The 20,616-nt window shown below is 44.0% G+C and overlaps 1 protein-coding gene across 1 annotated transcript in view; it reads left to right on the top strand.

The window, feature by feature from the left end:
- UBE3D (ubiquitin protein ligase E3D) overlaps positions 1–20,616 on the top strand; it is a 1,088,056-nt gene that overhangs the window by 66,736 nt on the left and 1,000,704 nt on the right. The window contains exon 2 of the mRNA XM_044073342.1: positions 2,487–2,686. Within this exon, the coding sequence (XP_043929277.1) occupies positions 2,487–2,686 (200 nt within the window). The remainder of the gene's footprint in view (positions 1–2,486; positions 2,687–20,616) is intronic.

Here is a 20,616-nt window from a genome sequence, read left to right as displayed (position 1 = left end):
GGTCAGTTGCAGTTGCTGCTGCTTGATGCCGGGTTATTTCAAACTCCCCTTGTCTTGTGTGAGTAGGTCCGGTCTGTGAGGAAGCTTGTGTTAATTGCCCTTGGCCAGTTCCATAAGTAGGGAGAACCAATTTTGCCTGGGCCAAACAGGAGTCACTGCAGTGATTCATGGTAAATCTTTCTGAATCTTCAGAATTACCTTAGAAATCAGTAGAAAGGGTGGAAAAGCATATGGGAACATTCCTGACCAGTGGAATGAGACAGCATCTTTCCTCCAAGCTTGTTTGCAAGGATTCCTGGAACAGAATTTGTGCAGTTGTCTGCTTTGAAAGGAAGGGAACAGATTTCCTTGAAGTGTTCTCCCACATCTGGATCACTTTCTGGAATACCTCTGGAATGAGTTTCCCTCAATGAGGGTTTGTCCAGGATCTGTTGAGTCTGCCTACCACTGTGTTTTGCCCTGCAAGTATGTAAGAGGCCTGAATAGTTAGGGAGTGCAGCAGAGCTACCTCCCAAGCCATCATGGGCCAGGCGGCATAGTTGGTATGACCTGGGCCTCTCCTTGTTTAAGTATCACATTACTGTGGTGTCATCTCTAATCACCTAAAAAGGTCCTGCTTGACAAAGATGTTGTGAAACTTTTACAGCTTGAATCAAGGCCAGCATTTCTATAACGTTTCCTTTTCTCTGTCTGTTCAGTTTTCCCACAGGCCTTGCACTTTTACTCCCATAGCAACTGCACCCCAAGTAAAATCTGAATATTCTGTCAAGGCTGATTGCTTTAGAGAAGGAAGAGAGAGAGTCCTGGATTGAGAGTTTTCTGATCTCTTACTGTAATTCTGATTTTACAAGTCCCAGTACTGGAATTTGAAAATCTAGGGGGTGAAGATGCTGGCTCCAGATGCATTTTAGGAACCACTGAATCTTTCTCAGGTGCAACCTTGCAAGTGGTAATGTTAGGATCATAGATGCCACAAGGTCTAGAATTCTGAGGAATTCTTTGGCTGAAGTCTTGATTTTTTATTATAACCACATAGGGAGATCAAGTGATACCTTTCCAGTGTCCTATACCCTATACAGCTTTTAAATCAATAAACTGTTTGCAGTTGCATATAAAGAACTCAGATTATGCTTTTGGGAAAGTAAGTTACTGCTGTTCTCAGAAACTATGCATGCAGTGTATTTCTTGCTATTATACAATGCCTACTCTAAAACATGCACGCTGATTGGCCAGCCCAACCAGCGTGCCCGTTGTAAATCCCTCAATATACTAACGGAAAAAGGTCCGGTCGTCCGGACTTTTTCCGTTAGTATAAAACACGGTCTCGCTATGTTAAAAGAGTTTAACATAGCGACACAGATTTAAAAAAAGCAACGGAGATCTCCGTTGCTTTTTTTAAAGCTGTCTCGCTATGTTAAACTCCTTTAACATAGCGACACAAGTGTAAAAGCAACGGAGATCTTGCGATCTCTGTTGCTTTTTAAACCTGTTTCGCTATGTAAAATGAGTTTAACATAGCGAGACAGCTTTAAAATAAGCAACGGAGATCTCCGTTGCTTATTTTAAAGCTGTCTCGCCATGTTAAACCCATTTAACATAGCGAGATAGAAAAGCAACGGAGATCTTGCGTTCTCCGTTGCTTTTGCCCACAGCTCTGATGTACTGCGTAGGCAAGCGCAGTACATCAGAACTGCCGCGGAACACCAGACAGCTGCGGAAGGGCAGCAAAGAGGCATTATACAATGCCATTATTTAAGAAAAGTAATTATTTCTTTTCTTAAATAATGTCATTGTATAATAGCAATAACCCACTTCTGGGTGTGGGTAATGCTGGATTTACCCGCGGTTGTCTTTGTTTGGTCCCTCGGGCTTCGCCCTCGGGACCAAACCACGCCAACCGTGGGTAAATCCAGCATTACCCACACCCAGGCGTGGGTTATTGCTATATTATTTACTTTTGTACCATTATCTGGTGTACTGTTGGGTGTGGCTCTGTACTAGCATTGCATGTACAGAACTACTAGGAAACCAGATTTGGGACAGATTTTGTTCAAAATCTACTTTTGCAAAAGCAGAATATCTCTAATAAGAGAATTTTGAGTGTTTATTCAAATAAACGGAGGTTAGTATAGAAAGCAAAAAAACATGCAGTATAAAGGCAGCAGAATGGCATGAACTGTAGTCAGAGTAGTAGAATAAGTATTTATAAAGTGCAGAGGACTGATACCATGATCCATATTAATTCAGCAATGATTTCAAAAACTTAACACAACATCTGTAGTTTATTTAAATGCAAAGCAGAGATAACTTTTCTAAGATTGTGCTCAGCTAAGCTTTATTATAGACTAAGACAAAATGGATGTAACACTAATGGATTAAGATGCAGTACTGACACTGGATACAGATTGCTGCATATCCCGAGTAAATGTGTGTTGTGCATTATTGGTTTATTTGTATGCCGAATTTCTGTTTCATTTGTTTTTCAGAGGAGCAGGGATAAAATTGAGCAATGTTGCTGTGTCAGTAGTTACCCCTTCATCTCTCCAGCTGAAGGTTGCTGAACACGTTCAGAACATAGAACTTCCAGAAGGGGTCAGGATTGTACCATCCTCCTGTCAGAAGCTTCAGCACTTTGCTGCAGATAATCTGTGTTTGCGATTTCAAGTCCACACTGAGAATAATGCAGGTACTAACACTTTGAAACTGTTTTTCACATTTCTTTATTGTGTATTTTTTGAAACCCTTTGCATCTCATAATATTTCTGTAATTCCTCAGGAAAAAAGTATTGGCAATGACATTAGTTGAAAACATTTTGGAATACCACATCATTCCTAGAAGTAAAACATTATAATTAGAGTATTAAAAATAAATACAGTAATCTGTGATTTTTAATGTTGAAGATTTTTTCTTTTCTTTTTGCATACAAGTTTTACAGTTTATTTTAGATATTTTAGTTTAATATATTCCATATGTGTTCTAACTTGTAAATTCATTTTGTTAGTGGAAGGTTTACAAATAAAATGGAAACTAAAAACAGCAGCTGTGTCCCACATTCTGGTTTGCTGGTAGAAGTCCTGTACTAATCACTTTATGATGACTGTAGAGATTGAAGAATACATTTTTGTGCACCTCATGTTAAACCTCTGGTATTTAAAAAATTTTTGTCAAGTAAAGCTAAAAGCTCCCTCTCTCACACCTACCTTCTTCTGAACCTATTCTACAGATCACAAATTCTTCCAACCTTCAGGTCTCTCTTAACAAGTCTCAAAACCACCTATAATAAAGTTAACAGATTTGCTGTTGACCATCTCTAAAACTCTCACCACTGTCTTTTTTAAGTAGCTTAAACTGGCTAGAATTTCCCCACCAGCTACTTCTCTCTCAGCTTCGGGTTCAGGCACCTAGGCGGCGCGACACCCCCCTGTGAGACAGCTGGATGTGGACACATGGCAAGTTGGCAGTTTAGCTGCAGTGACAAATGCCTGCGGACAATTCCCTGTGGGAATAGAGGAACACCCTGCACCCTAACCACAGGTGGCAGACACAAACCCCCTTAGTGATACACTCTGTACCCCCCTAGAAGCCAGCATGTGCATCTGTCAGTGGAACATGTGCCTGGCATAGGATGCCAAGTGGGCATGAAAGTGGTAGTGTGAAACCTGTGTGCTGTGGGCAAAGCCTTTATTAACACAATATGTAAAGTGATGTGTGCAGTGCTTGGTGCATATTAAACCCAGATATAATCACAACTTGTAGATATGTGCCACAGCACGGTGAAAACCCTGCACATCACTGTAGTCACACTTATGTTGCAAGATGTGCTTTAGGCGATGCTCCCTTGCAACAATAGCCTTCCTATGTGGTGTCACAGGCATCCCCCTCAAAAGAGACTCCCGTCGGTTATCTATCAGGTTCTGTTCCTGTTGCAGAACAGACAGAAGGTCAGATAGCTGCACAGTAGGGCGTCCCAGTAACACCTTCAGCTGATGATGCCATGCCTCCACCTGGTTATTAGTCCACGGGAAGTCCATGTCAGGGATATCATACACATTCCAAAACCTCAAAGGGTAGGACGATGGCAGTCGTTGCTGTGCAGAGCAGCGGGATGCATACTTGTGTGGTCAGCCTCACACATAATGATGGTCCAGAAATACGCCAGTAGGCTGTGCACAGTCTGGTAAAGTAGCCACGATGTCCAGAAATGCACGGACAACATCTTCCAGTGGTAAGAATGCCAACGCAATTAGCTTGCGGATGGCAATTGAGAAAGCAGTGTCCGTACCATAGAGGGCCACAAGGTGGTGATGCTGGATCTGGTGCCAAATGATATGTGCGAAATGGAAAAGGCACCCCTTCAGAATACTTTTAGGGAATGCCTTATGGCTGGCATGGATCGCTGCCTTCTCAAAATCAGTCAATATACTGTGGAGCCAAGATGCATCCCTGTTCTGTGGCCATACCCTTCAGTATCTCCCACATATTGTTGTATGCAGACTCTGACTTCCATGTCATGAGACAGTACACCAGGGGGACAATCCTTGTTGAGATGGGGTGCCAATACATCCATGTAATGTATACAGCTGGCGACCTGTATCAGCCCGTGTGGGTAAGGTGCCATCCCCAAGAATGATGTCAGATCTGCACAGATCAGTCAGATTCTGTGATGTTGTAAGTAGAACCAAGGAAGCAGTCCCATCCATATCAGACCTTCTACGGAGGATAAAGCTGCCACTACGAAGTGGATACTGGCTGACATCAATATCCGCGAGTTTTACTGGAGGTGTTGTCATGGATGCCTTTGCCCTCTGCCGTACCCTGGTTATGCTACAATGCAGGGTGGCACGGCAAGGCATCTCTTGTAGTACATTGACATCTGCTGTGCCTAGGACACTCTGCATTACCAGGCTTGGCAAGTCATTGCCGGTTACCGCCCTTTGCCACAGTTCTGCTCGCAGTGTAGCCACTTGGGCAATTGTTGCATGTGGGCCGTGCTGGTGTGGCAGTGACTTCAGCAGTTCTTCCCCCTCATCCTAATGAACAGTGATGGCATGACCTCTGCAGGCCTTTACTCTCCGCTCAATACATGGCCAGTACCATTTAGGTGGTGTTTCACGCTCCAAATGGTAGAGGTGTCCCTCCACTACGGGCATTGGTTTGCCCCGTTGGCTGGGCACGGTGCTGTATCTGTTACCAGGCTGACCGGGGCTATACAGGTATATAGATTCCATCATGGTAACGCCACTTGTTGATGGCCTCTCAGTATCCATCACGGCCAGTGTAGCTGGGAACAGGATGTAGACATGGCCCTGGTACAAGTCACTATCATACGTTAGAATAGTTGCTGTACACTGCCTTGTGTTGTACCCTGTGAAGTAGCGCTGCCTGCCACAGTGTCCCTGTGCAGCTGTCTGTACTAAACCTTGCTCTGACTGCCTGTTCTGCCAGGGTTTCATTATGTGCAGTTCACACAGCCATGGGACTGACAAGTGCTTGTAGTCTGGTAGGCATCTACACAGCTTGCTTGCAATACAATTTCTACGTGTACTGCACAGGTCCCCTTTAACTCCCAGCTGTTGCTGCTGGCCAGTCAGGGTGTGGGGCCTAGTCTCAGTTTCAGTGACAGAGGTTACATAGGAAGGTTACTCTGTGTTGCACCCTTGTCTATCTACGTGGGCCTGCATACTTGTGTACCACAGCTGTAGCAACCAGTGGATGGGTTTGGCAGCCCCCGCAATACACACATGCTGCTGTGGACTGGGTGGAGGGTTGTTACCCCTGCGTGACAGTGTTCCCCTACTACAATGTTTATTCCCTGCTGTTGGGTTGGTAGTCTGTGCTTGCCCGAGTTGGCATGTTCCCACCTGCCACTGCACTAGGGGGGCTCTGGCAGGACAGTTGCTGTCTGTTGCAGGCATGCCTCTCCATCACTGTGGGTTAGGCATGTATTGGAGCCATTCACAACAGTGATACTCACAGAGACACTGTGTCCATCATGCTGTGACATGCTTGGTTGGTGTTACACCAACAGGTCTTGCTGTAGCATGTACCTTCTGAGGGGTATGAAGTCTGAAACTCATCTGTCTGTTCCACTACACTGCTGGACGTCCACATATGTGTGGAATTTGGGCTACACATTTTCTGCACAGCTCAGGGATGTCTGTGCTGTTATACACTGTTAGGGTGTATTGGCAGGGATGCTTCTGGTGTTCTTGCTGTCTGGGAAATGCGCATGTACTGTGGGTTTTACTATTTGCTTCCCGGGAATGTTTACTGTGCGGGTTTGTGAGGACTTGTGGAGCACTACAGGTATGTTGCTGTTATTTTCGTGCTAAATGTATTTTTGTGTAGACATGTAGAGCGCTTGAGATATGCTACTGTTATTTCCGTTCATTTGTTTTCACTTGTTCTCGGCTTTGCATGGCTGTTTCCACTGTTAGTTTGCAGCCCGCTTACCTGCTTTAGGGGTTGTCTCTGTTTGTTTGTTTTCCCACCGACGTGGGTTCCCACGGCGTATCTCCCTTTCGGCCGCACCGCTCTATGGTCTAGCGGTGCTGCGGCCTTCTAGTTTTGGCATTGTAGCTTGCAGGCATTCATCTCATGATCTACACGCCGGAACCCCTCAGCTTCAGATCACAAATTCCATCCTGTATCTGCCCTCCTTCTCTCCTGACATCTCTTCATTAGTCCCCCTCTACACCCCTTCCAGGACTCTCCGAAGCACTGATTGAAATCTTTTACAAATCTACAAGCTTAAAACCAAAAGTAGACAAAACTTTTGTAGGTATTTCCCACCCTCTCTTGGAACAAACTTCCTCTGGATATTAGAAGCATTAAACACACACAACAATTCAAACGTATCTAAAAAGCACTTGGGTCTGCCACTGTAAACATCCTGCTTAAGCTGTCTATTATCACCTCTTCTTCTATCGCTTACCTACCTCCCCTCCCTCCTTTCTCTCCTTACTTAACAGCTAAACTGAGAGATTTTGCTTGTAAATAGTTGAGACTGTTCTGTCTAAACTTACTACTCAAATTTGTTTTAGAAACTACCTAATTCAACAAATAATTTCTGGCTCTAATGCTTGCATATGTTACATAGGGCACAAGTAGAAATACTGCCTTACTGTCTGTATTATAAGATTTGCTTATATAAACTCTGTGAATTATTTTTGATGTTCATCATTATATTTTGTAAACTATGTTCTTACTTTCTTAAAATTTGTATAAATTCTGTGTGTTAACTGTGGAGCTTTTCTTCCCGGGCATCTGCTGAAAAGGGCAACAGCTCACTTGGATTAAGCCAGTCAACAAATGTCAAATAAATAAATAAATTCGTCTCTGAAGCTGCACGTTTGAGAAACATTGTTTTAATATGCCGTGTGAGGGTCTTTTTGTTATCTAGCGTACATTTTTTCCCTTGTTTTGGGCAGTGCATAGATGCCATTTCTCACTCTGGTTAGGATTTGAGAAGAGGAAAGCTCCTAAACCCTACAGTGTTGAAGTACTCACTGCTGCCTTAAAGGTTGTCAGGAAGAATGAGTGGACTTGGAAGGTAATTATACTGAAATGGAAATTAGGACTTCTGCTATGCCACTTCACAGTTTGTATCTGTCTCTGGTTCTGTTGTGGAGGCAGCTGAGATTTTCCTTTACGATGGATAACATATAAAATAAATAACAAGTAGACAGCAAAGATGACTTGTGCCTTATGAAAGTAGTTCTCCGTCAATCCAAAATATGGCCTCAGTAGCTGCCTTCTGAAGCTTCAGTGTTTTCATCGTTACTGTCTACTAACCCATGCATCACATGGCCAACATTGTTTACAGGCTACATAATGTCCCTGATAATGATCAGATTTTCTGCCTTGGTCAACTGCTGGTGTGACTGTTGTTAGGCAGGTGTCAGTAGAGGGTTTTATCTTAAGCCTTAACCAGTTCTCCTTGCACATATACAGCTAAACATCTAGGGGACTGAGCATGTAGCAGGCTTGGTGTGGTAAAAACAGTCTCTTGTATGGATGACATAAGCACATGGTGACATGAATTCCCAGTTGTGTCAGGTCTCCAAGCTCCATTCTGAGCACATGGAAGAGCGACATACCCTGGAGACATATTTGTCCGTCCCACTCTGTCCAGGGAGTGGTGTGCAGATGAGTCTGTTTATTCCTGTCCATCCCTGCCCATTCCTCTAGCTCCCAGGCTCCTACTTAAACCTTTATCATCTGGTTTGTAGTCAGGCCTTTGTCCTTGTAAACCATGGATCTGGCTTATATTTTGATATCCTATGTAAGGTGTTACTGAAATATTAGTCCACATCCATGATCTGTATCAAATCTTAGCATAATAATTGTTGTCTTGCTGACCTATACACATGGAAGACATGCTTTTGCTCTATCTTATGTCACTGGTACCGTGATCTTAGTTTTACAGTCCAGATTTCCCCATCATAGGCCCTTACTTGCTGCTGTAATTTATTTTCTGAAACTTGGGAAATAGTTTAGCATAGTTACACTGGAAAGGATAAATACTGCTGCCCCATCAGCCATTTTCATTTTCATTTGTACGGTAGCAGCTTCTAGGTTGACCTATATACAATGCCATGAACAAGGACTGTCAGAATATCTGCAAATACCACACCTCTTGCTCTGTGAAATTTGTGTCACTCTATGTTTTTTAACTCTGGCGTATTGCTTGTATTAATCACTTTATATACATATGATCATACCTCTCAACGTGTTAGCACAAAAAAAAAAATCTGGACAAAACCGAAAGAAATGGGGGGATAAAGGCAAAAAGTGACATTATTTTAAATATTGCTTTTATTCTAGCAACTTTCTAAGTTTATAGAGGTTTTACATTAGCATGTGCATTAAGAGGCAAATATCTGACATTCTGCAAAAAAACAAGACATTTGAGAGGTATGCATATGGTGACTTGGTTGTACATTGCTATATCTTGTGCCTCCTGTACTGCATTTTGCACATGCTGACAGTCAGTATGATTTTCCTTGATGAGTTTTTGTGCAGTGTTTTCCCATATGTGACTTGTCTTGTAGCATTTCCTCTAATATTTCCCTTATACTGTCAGTCTGTGTCATGATGGAATGTTTTGCCATAACCATATTTGACCATATATTGCTGCGACTCACTGACATCTCTTGCCAGTTTCCATAGACATGTCTTTACTCAGTGTTTGATCTGATGTTACATCTTCAGTTAACGGTAATCTTTTTTCATATACTTTTATCATACGTGCCGCATGCTAGTGTTTCAGCCAGTCCCCCTCAAAATGATGTCTACTCGACCTTATAACTTTGTTAAAGGATAAGTACACTTTAATTGGATATTTAATCTGTAATATTCTTCATTCACTAATGCTTTTGGACTTGTGTAACTATGTAAAATTTTATAGTACCTTCATTCTAGTTTGTCCTAGGTGCTGCCATTAAGCTTAGTAAAACATTATAGTTTAAAGTTCATTGCATTAAATAGCATAGAAATGACCCTGGGGTTGCTTTCTAAGATCACTGACTTAAAAACCCTAAACTACCATTAAAGACTGGGGGACTGTCCCTTTATTCACTGTCTTAAAGACTCCTGAGGGGAGAGCTATGCTCTGCCTTCCAGGCCGTTAGGGACCCTGTGGTCCTGGATCTCTTGTGTCTCCACAAATCAGATAGTCACACAAATACCATAACAAGGAATCCAGATCTTCATCAGCAGATAAATAAAGCAAGGTGGAGAGAGTTTCATTGCATTGACTGTTCCCTCCCCTCTGGAATAGTCTCCCATTGCAAATTAAGCAATGTAATACATTTTCTTCCTTCAAGTGAGAACTGGACAATTGGATGGGTATTTACAAATTCACCCTTGGCTTTACTGGCCTGACCACTGTCTGGAGAGGACATTCAGTCTGAGGGTGGGTACTGGCAAGGTGTAAATGGTAACAAGACATTAATGTTTTGTATTTCCTATGATTCTATGACCTGTGAAACTTGTGTTACAGCTTCTGTGTTATCTGTCTCTCATTAAAGTTTTGCATTTTCTTCATAAGTTGGCTATTCTTTGTAACACTTAAAATATAGGTATGCTAAACACGGTTTTCCATTTTGTAAGTTCTAATGTTATGTCAAAGTAAATATGTTTGTCCATAAAGTTCACTCCGCATAAACTGTCTTTTAATTGCAGTAATACAATTTCCCCTTTTAATACCAGCACATCCTTTTGGATTGATTTCATTGTTTAAGCAGTGTTCATGCAGTCACCCTCCATATATACACCAACATGTAGTTTCATCTATTGTCAGAATAAGGAACAGAGTCATAATTAGTCAGGGATAAAGGCTCCAGGTCAAGGATATTCTTTAAACATTGGCATATTTTGAGTTTTGAAAGCTTACAAAATCTGAGAATTTTAATTAAGATGTACTCTCTAAAGTAAGATAAGTCTAAAACTGTAGCAAATAGTGTTTTTTGTTGACTGCAATCTGTTACTTAAAAAGAAAATGTAGATTTTTCTGCTAAAGACATCTCTGAAAATCAACAAAGCTTGAAAAATGTCTCATCTTTTTTCTTTCCATTTTCATTACTTTTGAAAGCTTGCCTGTGCATACGAACATAACCTCGTCATTACTGTATTACATATGTACTCATACAGTATGATGCATTATTTATAAAGATATAGTACTTAGACTGTAAAGTGGTATCATGTGTCTGTATGTGCTGTTAGAACTTCAGAGTGGGACATCCCATCTAGTAGGTTGTGCACACATACATATGAGAAGTGTGTGGAGTGTAACTTTAACATACATTGCAGAACTTTAGCAGAGACCAGGGAAACGTCAGGGAAACTCCACAGTGGAAGTCTCTTTCTCTCTCTCTCTCTCATTTTTTTGACCTTTGCAGTTGCTATGACTCTTTTTCAGTTTGTCTCTTAATTGAACAAGGTTGTGGCCATCATCCCACGCGGCTAGGGTTACCACCTGTCCCACTTTGCGAGGGACAGTCCCTCTTTGGGCAGTTGTGTCCTGCAAAAATATTGTAAGAATGGCAGCTGTCCTGAAATATTAGGGCAAAATTATTTCCTATATTTTATATAATAGTCGCATAAAATAGTTATTCTGTATCTGAAACACATAAATATTATAAGAAACAGAATAAGCAACTAAAATGCTACAAGAATAAGCTTTTATTTAGGCAAAAAAGTGAAGTTCTGTCCCTTGTACTGGCCGTGGGAATGTTTTGGCCTGAAAAATCTGATGTTTGTACCACAATTGTCCCACTTTGTTTGTGTCTTTGTTTGTTTGTGTCTTTCTGCTTTTCTCGGTTAGGGGTCGCCACAGCGGAACTCCGGTCCGCTAATGATTGGCAGTAGAGTTTTACGTGCTGGCTTGCTGGGCCTAACGCACAACCTTCAACGAAGGAACGCCCATTCACGCATGTCGCCACACAGAAGACGCTCTAAATGAGAATCGAACGGGCAACGTCTAACTGTGAGGTGACAACGCTACCGCAGCACCACCACTTTGGCCATCTGAAAAGGTGGCAACCCTACACGCAGCCATCAGAGGACTTTATTATATACACTGTGCCTGTCCCTGCCTGCAGGATCTGAAGAGGTAGTTATGCACCAGGGTTGTAGGAGGGCTTGTCATTAGCTTTTGAATAATGACACCACACCCCCTGTTGCTCCACCCTTCTTTAAGGCAGATGTCTGTTCATTTCCAGTCTCCACCAGGGGTTCAGGCAGAGTACATTTCCTCAGACATGTGCCCTCAACACTTTCCCCTGAACAGTCAGCAGGCTTCACCTAATCATTCTTGTCTCTCTAGCCATCTTCTGCAGTGATAAGGTTGCTTGTTGAGACAGGTGGGGGTTGTAGTCTGAGCTTTATCCTTGGATACCATGAAGCCAACAAAGAAACTCCACAATGGAGATCTGCAGAAATGTAGCACAAGACTGCATAGGAGAAGAAGAAGAGAGCTTGTAATGGAGGCCTTGGTTATTATGGATTTAGAATTTGAGGAGAAATGTGAAGGGTAGGCATGTTGGCTATTTGCCATTATGGCTGTAAGGGGGAAAAGCTGCTTAAGGTAGGGATCTGGATTTCACTGCCTTATGGCTGTGAACCTTGTAAGAGGCTGTTGCACAATAGAACACACTGGAATTTTCTCTGAGTTATCTTTATTGTTTTGCAGATTCCACTTGGGTACTCTGCATAATGTGGTTCAGTGACTGATTAAAAACTGGTGCAAATAAGAGCTTTACTGAGTACCATAGCAATTGCTTGGGATACTACATAGTTATCACTTGTAATATGTTTAAGTTGTTCTATTAAAACCTGCATGGTCTGTTATGGACATATGTCCTTTAATCCCTGCCATTCATTTTAGTAATAAATTGATGTGTTTACTCAACAGCAAGGGATTACAAAAGGCATAGAAATTAATTCATCATCTCTCTGACCCCAACAAAACCAAGCAGTCTTTGAAGCATGTACACAAATAAGGTGTGAAGGGATTAGTAGGGTAAATTCTGAAACTGGTAGAAGTAGTAGAGAAAATGGTGTCATGGAAGAGATGTTCTCAAAATAAGTCCATTTTACCATGGAGAGCAGTTACTGTCAGTGCCTTGATCTGTATAACTGGCTTGTAGAAAGTGCCATATTGCTGTCTTGGCATTCATTGTATCATGATGTATTAAAAAATCTTTGTCTTGGTGACTAGCTTGTCTGGCAGGGCATATTTCATATTCAGTGGAGGCCCATGAGACAGAAATTTGACAAAGCAGTAGCCAGTTACTGCTGTCTGAATTGTTACTCTTTTGGGTTACATTTCATTATGTATGAGAGGCTGCAAAGACAAGAGGAAGATGAGGATCTTTTTATAAGGAAACAGACAATGTAGTTGTTTAGTGAACAGCTGTGCCAGTTGAGTGTGCATGTTCTGGATACATTTATAAGGACTGGGCATAAGTAAGTTGTGTGATGCAGTAAACAAATATTTTTTTTGTTGTTTTTTTGTTCTGGATACATTTATAAGGATTGGACATAAGTAAGTTGAGTGATGCAGTAAACAAAGTTTTTTTTTTTTTTGTGGAGCAAGACCTTCAGTTTTGGCACTTGCTTTAGGTTAATTTGAGTTTGATAAATTTACTGCTGTTTATCCTCTTGAAAATATGCAGTTGTTTAGATGCTACAGGATAAAATGTTAAGATTTTATATTATAGCAATAACCCACGCCTGGGTGTGGGTAATGCGGGATTTACCCATGGTTGGCGTGGTTTGGTCCCGAGGGCGAAGCCCGAGGACCAAACAAAGACAACTGTGGGTAAAACCCCCATTACCCACACCCAGAAGTGGGTTATTGCTATTATACTATGACATTATTTAAGAAAAGAAATAATTACTTTTCTTAAATAATGGCATTGTATAATGCCTCTTTGCTGCCCTTCCGCAGCTGTCTGGTATCATGGCAGTTCTGATGTACTGTGCATGCCTCGCAGTACATCAGAGTTGTGGCCAAAGCAACGGAGAAAGCAAGATCTCCGTTGCTTTTGCTGTTCGCTATGTTAAATGGGTTTAACATAGCGAGACAGCTTTAAAATAAGCAACGGAGCTATTTTAAAGCTGTCTCGCTATGTTAAACCCATTTAATATAGCGAAACAGTTAAAAGCAACAGAGATCTTGCTTTCTCCGTTGCTTTTTTTTTTTTAAACCTGTCTCGCTATGTTAAATGGGTTTAACATAGCGAGACAGATTTAAAATAAGCAACGGAGATCTCCGTTACTTATTTTAAAGCTGTCTCGCTATGTTAAACCCATTTAACATAGCAGACAGGTTTAAAAAGCAACGGAGAAAGCAAGATCTCCGTTGCTTTTTACACTGTGTCGCTATGTTAAAGGAGTTTAACATAGCGAGACAGCTTTAAAAAAAGCAATGGAGATCTCCGTTGCTTTTTTTAAACCTGTGTCGCTATGTTAAACTCTTTTAAAATAGCGAGACAGTGTTTTAAAAGAGACTTATACTAATGGAAACAGTCCGGGCGACCGGACCTTTTTCCATTAGTATAAGTCGATTTACAGCGTGCACGCTGGCCAATCAGCGTGCACGTTTTGGAATATTAATGGGGGGTCATGGTATAATACATGTTTTATTATTTTTAACCATATAGTATGTTCAGTAGAACTGATATAACAGACAGTAGTACACTGTTTGTAAAAATGACAATGTTCTAACTTTGCTATTTATAGCGTGCATGTAGAAGGTTTTGAGTGCTATTTTGTGTGGTAGAAATTTAAAATGTTATCCTAAACTAAAATGCATCTTGTTATTTATAGTATGTGTATAGGTCTGCAGTGCCTCTTTTCAACAATGTTTAATGACAAGTTATAAAAATGTAATTAAAATGAAGTATATGTATGTATAGCTTCATAAGTTCATACTAGGCTAACTATCACCAGGGTCTTTACAAGCTCAGCTGTATAACCCAACCCAGTTTTGTCCCAGAGTTCTTTGGACGCCTATATGGAGGGGTATGTTAGTAAAGAGGTAGCTAAGGGTTTTGTGTGTGTGTGTGTGTGTGTGTGTGTGTGTGTGTGTGTGTGTGTGTGTGTGTGTGTGTGTTGGGGGGGCTATGTTGGTTGAGGACTGATTTTCTTACTGTCGACCTTTGCCCATCAGAGACATGGGGACCAGGTGGAGTGCGAATTTGGGTTTTCCCATCCAGTGATCAAGGTTTCTTTTGAATAGGGTCCGGTATGAACTCTGCTTTATGTAGATGGGGAGCTTATTCCATAGCACGGGGATCCTTTGCGACACATGTCTGTTCCTCTAGCAGGTTCTATTTATGTTGCAGACAAAGTTCAGGTCCTTGGATGTTGTGCTCCTGGTGTGTGTCTTGCAGGTGTGTAAGAGATCCGTCAGAGTTGGATCCGATGACGCCATGTATACTAGGCATAGCTCGCCTCTCTGTAACCTGTAGGAGACTGAATACAGAGATAGGACCTTAAGGCAATCTGTGTAGAACATGGTATTCATACCCTGGATTCTCCTTTTGAGGAGAATTTGAGGGTGTTTCAGCTGTTGCAAGTGCCTGGGTAGGTACATGCCAAAGGGGAAATTGTACTCATTGATGGGTCTGATGAGGGCTGAGTAGAGTGGTATTATTACTTTCTTGGATCTGAATGCCATACAGTTGCTAATGAGTTGGGAGGCATTGAATGATTTTCTTACTGTCTTGGCTATGTGTTGTTTGAACGTTAGATTACTGTCTACACATGATCCCAGATTTCCAGCTATTGGGTCAACTATTAGGAGTGTTTTATTGATGAATTAATTAGCTTGGGTGGATGCTTTCCCAAAGGGCACTATAATGCATTTCTTTGCACTGAGTTTTAATCTGCGTTTTTTTTTGCACCAGTTATTTGTTTGTGGTAGACCCTCCTGTCGAATTTTAGTATTTTGGGGGAGTCTATGATGGCTCACAATTTACAGTCATCTGAGAACCTAGTGAACAAAAGGCCTTTGACATTAGCCTTGACTGCTTAAAAGTAGATGCCAGACAGGAGCGGGCCCAACACAGAGCTGGGGACTGGTCTCTTGGTGGAGGTGATGTCAGTAATTCTGGCTTCTTGGGTCCTATCTGTGAGCCAGCTGGCAATTCACGAATTATGTAAGGATTTGTGCCTAGTTCTGAAATTTTACAAATGGTACCTGAGTGGGATATTGTATCAAATGTCTTGGCCAGGTATACACTGTATCTAAAGTAGTTTACTTCATTTGCTCCTCAACCTGTGGTTCTTCGGATCCATATCGGATCCGACACAGCCGCATTTTCCAGCTATGTCTCCGAGCTCCATACTCCTCCCCTTACCATAATGCCCCACTGTCTCCCTTCTCCCTTCAGATCTCATTTGCCGCCTGAGAGGAAGCAGTGTGGTCCGAGTTCTAGAGCATTTGGGAGTTTTCTGAAACAGTAATTTGTTCCTTTTTTGACCTTTCTTTATCTAATTTCTCTTTCAACCCTTTTCTATACCTTCTCAGGGTTCTCCATAGTGTAAAAAAAAAAAATAGTAAGTAGGCTTTACTATCTTTCCTCCCCTCTTTTCTTTCCGTGTGGTGCATGTGTGTGTTGGGCCGGCTAAGGCATGGCGGACGCCTCGAAGCCAGTCTTCAAAAGGTACACAGAGTGTGGCCATAAGCTTTCTCCAGCGGATGGCCACACTCTGTGTGTTCTTTGCTTAGGGCTGCCTCACCTCCAGTCTCCCTGTCCTATTTGTGCTGGGTTTAATCCCAGGGTACTTAAGGATAGGCGGGACAAACTGATTCTTAACGGCCTGTTGCCCTCTTCTGCTGGGACCGAGGTCCCCCCTTCCCCTGCTGGGAAAGTAACAACTGCTGCTTCGTCTTCCCCTTCCACGGCCTCTGGGAATCACCCTCCCACCAAGAGGTCCGAGGAAGGGGATAAAGCCAAGAAGGATCGACCTTGCATGTGATCCCCCGACTGCTTGTCGGAGGCCAGCCCTCCGCCGAAGGTTAAGCCTCAGCTTCAGGTCCACCAGGTTCTCACCTGAGCCCGAGGTACAGGTTAGCCGGTCACCCCCTAAGCCTTCCCAACACCGGCTTTCCCAGTGTACTTCGGTGGCGTCTTCCTGCTCTCCTCGGAGCTTGTCTGAAGTGGAGATGGAGAAGATGATGCAGAGGTTTATCCACACTCAAATCTGGATGGGGGTCTTGCCAGGGCCTTCACCCACCAGAGTAGGCACCTTCCAGCCATTGTTTAAACCTATCACTCCTTCTCCGATCTGACTTGTGGTTTCGGAGTCGTTGGATCCAAGGACAATCGGAGTTGAGGGGTTGGTGCCAATGGTACCCTGTACCTCAGTGCCGGACAGTGCCTTGAGTGTGTTGGATCCGACTGGACCGGATCTGATCTCTCGAAGCCATAGTCTCGGGGTCTGATCTGAGCATTCCCCTCGGTGTCTCTGCTCCCAGTGGCCTGCCTCCGGCTCCCTGGTTGGATCATGGGGGGAGTAGCTTCCGCTAGGTCAGCCCAAGAGGTCCGTTCCCCCTCAGCATTCACCGTGGTGGAGAGGGTTCTCTGTCCAGACCCCCTTGGCTTTGAGTGTGATTACGACCATCTTGCCCTCTCAGGGACAGCCCGTAGCCATAGTGGCCCAGGAAGTTCCGCCCTTGGAACAACCCGCTTGTGAGACTTCCCCAGACAGTTCCCCTGAGGTGCCCCCCCCCCCCGCAAACATACGTGTAAAAGGAGGCACTTGGACTTTCCTCCAGAGTCCATCACCGAAGACACAGACCTGGATGAAGGGGAAGGTTTCCCAAGATCACCCCTCGAGGATGTCTCCTTTGGAGACATCCTGGAGATCCTTCGCCAAAGAGGGGGGGGTGGTCCACCCCAAAACCAACCTCTGAAGAGTCCGTGTTTCTGGAGGCATTTGGCTCGGCCTCATCTACCTCTTTGGTGTCCCCTCCTGCTGATCCACTTGTGGATTTGATAACATCTAGGGTGTGGAAGAAGCCGGACACCGTAGAGCCAATACCTAAGCGCCTGGACAAAGTCTTAAGCCCCCATGGACAAGTTACACTGGCACCAAGGGGTCCCTTGTAGATGCTATGATGGTGATGGTGACCACCAAATAGGAACTCGCCCAGGAGAGCTCCACGGTCCACCTGCCTGACCAAGTGTTGAGAGTGTTGGATCGTTTTGGGAAGCAAATGTATGCTTCAGCGACCTTCTGTGTAAGGGTGGTGAACTACATGGTGCATGTCATTTGACTCCGGAGAGATCTGGTCAAGGAAGTCACGGAGTCGACCCCAGGGTCCATGTTGGCAGAGGACAGGAAGATGTTCGATGCACGTATGGCCACCCTAAAAACTGTAGCCAACAAGTCTATACGTTTGCTCTCCCATGCCATGGAGGGAGCCACATGGGTGGTGGGGTCAGGTGTTGCCATCCAGCATCACACCTGGCTGCGCTTGTATCAGTTCACGGAGCCCTTCAAGGCATCTTTTACCAACGCCCCTTATAATGGTTCTTTCCTTTTTGGGAAGATGGCCAAAGAGACTTTTGTCCAGAGCGAGAAGGATGGGAAGACACTGTCTGCCGTCGGGATCTGCTTCTCACCACCTCAAAGGTCCTTTTCCAGGAGCCAGCGAGACCAGAAGAAGATGTGGTTCTGCAAGTCTTAGGCATTTTCCTGGGATGCTCAGGACTCCCCTTCCCCCAGAGGCAGAGGGGGATATGGCAGACATTGCCCTAGAGGCAGAGGGAGGGGAGGCTTTCCTAAGAATTTCGGGTCCCGAGAACCTTTCTTGGATAAACCCGGGCAGCAGCCCTGAAGGGTTGCCCAGCTGTCCATCTCTGGAGGCAGTCGGGGGTCGCTTGTCACTATACCCACTAGCATGGGAGTCCATCGCTACAGGTCAGTGTCTGCTGTGAGTCATATCCAGAGGATATTGTGTTCCGTTCAAGGATCCTGCCCATCCAGCAAAGCCCTCCTGGACGTTCCACCTACACAGCGGGAGGAGGCAGCAGTGCAGGTAGACTCACTGCTAAGAAAACTATCATCCAACTGGTCCCCCCAGACCAGTCTGGATCCAGGGTTTATTCCAGGTTCTTTTTAGTGTCAGAAAAGACGGGGGACCTCAGACCAATATTGGATCTGTCCAAATTGAACCTATCAGTAACTAAGACGAAATTCTGGATGGTCATGATTCAATCTATTCTGCCCTATCTGCAGACCAGAGACTGGATGTGCTCGATCGACCTCCAGGATGCATACTATATCACATCAAGATGGACAGGCACTCCTGGAGGTTCTTTCTCTTTCAGCTGGAAGCCAATCATTACCAATTTTGAGCCCTCCCCTTTGGTCTCACCACAGCCCCACGGGTGTTCACCAAGGTAATGGCCATAGTAGCGGCTCACCTGAGGCTTCAGGGCATTCAGGTCTTTCTGTACCTGGACGATTGGCTCTTTACTGCCCCTTTAGAGCATCTACTATGTCAGGCCAGGGACTCCTTCCTTCAGCTAGCCAACAAGTTGGGTATTACAGTAAATATGAACAAGTCTGCTCTTCTCCTGATTCAGATTTTATTTTTCATCGAGGCACGGTTGGACACAATACAAACAAAGGTGCTCTTCACGTCAGACAGGATACGCAGCTTGAGGTTACACATCTTACACATTCTTCAGACCCATTTACCAACAGCTGAAGCAGTGTTAAGGGCTCTAAGTTCCATGGCGGCTATGATAAATCTTCGTCCAATGGCTTGCCTTCATATGAGGGTGCTGCAGTGTGCACTGGTGGTTCACTGGTCACTGTTAGACTTTCCATTGTCTTTTCCAGTGAGAATTTCAAAAGCGTGCAGGGACTCCCTTTGGTGGTGGATTCAGTCCCCGGATCTCCTCAAGGGATGTCCGTTTCAACCTGCATCCCCAGGACCACAGTGACCACGGACACCTCCCTACAAGGGTGGGGGGGGGGGCACTGCTCAGGAAGGAAAGTCCAAGGCATGTGGTCTCCTTCCGAGACCTGCACATCAATGTTCTAGAGATGAGAATGGTTCTTTTTGCATTGCAGGCTCTTCATGCTCATCCTCCTCTGGGAACGATTGCAATTCAGATGGAAAATATGTCAGCGGTCTGTTATATCAACAAACAAGGGGAACCAGATCGTATCCCTTATGTCGAGAGGCCATGAGAGTGTGGGAATGAGCAACCTCCACTGGCTACTTTCTGAAGCCAATACACATCCCAAGACGATCCAACATTCTAGCGGACAGGCTCAGCAGATCGATCCTGATGCCTTACGAGTGGTCTCCGAATTCTTCAGTAGCGGAACAGATCTTTCTAGAGTGGGGTGGTCCTGGCTGTGATCTCTTCGCATTCCTTCCAACACAAAATGCAGTGAGTTTTTCACTCTGAACCCCCCACTGGGGGAAGCCCCCAGAGAAGCTCTGATTCATGCTTGGCTTCCCGGGTTTCTTTATGCATATACTCCTCTTCCTCTTATGTCAAAGTTTCTACAGAAAGCCTGAAGGCTGGGGAGCACTCTGATCCTCATCGCCCCATTCTGGCCTCAACAGGTTTGGTTTCCATTACTCAAGTCTCATCTAGTTGTTCCACCATGGATTTTGGATCCGGTCCCGGATCTGCTGTCACATCCCTCAGGGATCCCTCATCCAGATCTGGACAGTCTGAAGCTCACTGCTTGGCTGGTCCGGTTCCCGTGATTATTAGGACTCCTGGTCTGTCATCTCTTGTTAAGTCCATTCTGGTAGTGGCTCATAAATTGTCTACTAGAAAAGTCTGCCATAGTAAATGAAAATGCTGTTCTATATGGGCCAGTCAGAGGTCTTTGGATCCTTTCACTGCTCCGTTTCGGCAGTTTTAGATTTTCTGGCTAGCATTTTTCAACAGGGAACTAGTTCCTCTATGGTGAAAGTCCAACTTGCAGCCATCTCTAATTTTCATGTTGGGGTAAACATGTCTTCATTGGCTTCCTCTAAACTTGTAAAACCTTTCTCAAAGGTGCCTTTCTTCTCATACCCCCAGTTAAGGACCAGTTTCCGCCATGGGACCTCATCTTACTGTTGC

Source organism: Protopterus annectens, chromosome 1.part1 (assembly GCF_019279795.1).
Source record: "Protopterus annectens isolate FY-2018-M chromosome 1.part1, PAN1.0, whole genome shotgun sequence".
In the NCBI taxonomy this organism is placed as follows: domain Eukaryota; kingdom Metazoa; phylum Chordata; order Ceratodontiformes; family Protopteridae; genus Protopterus; species Protopterus annectens.
This window is presented reverse-complemented; position numbering and strand designations above follow the sequence as displayed.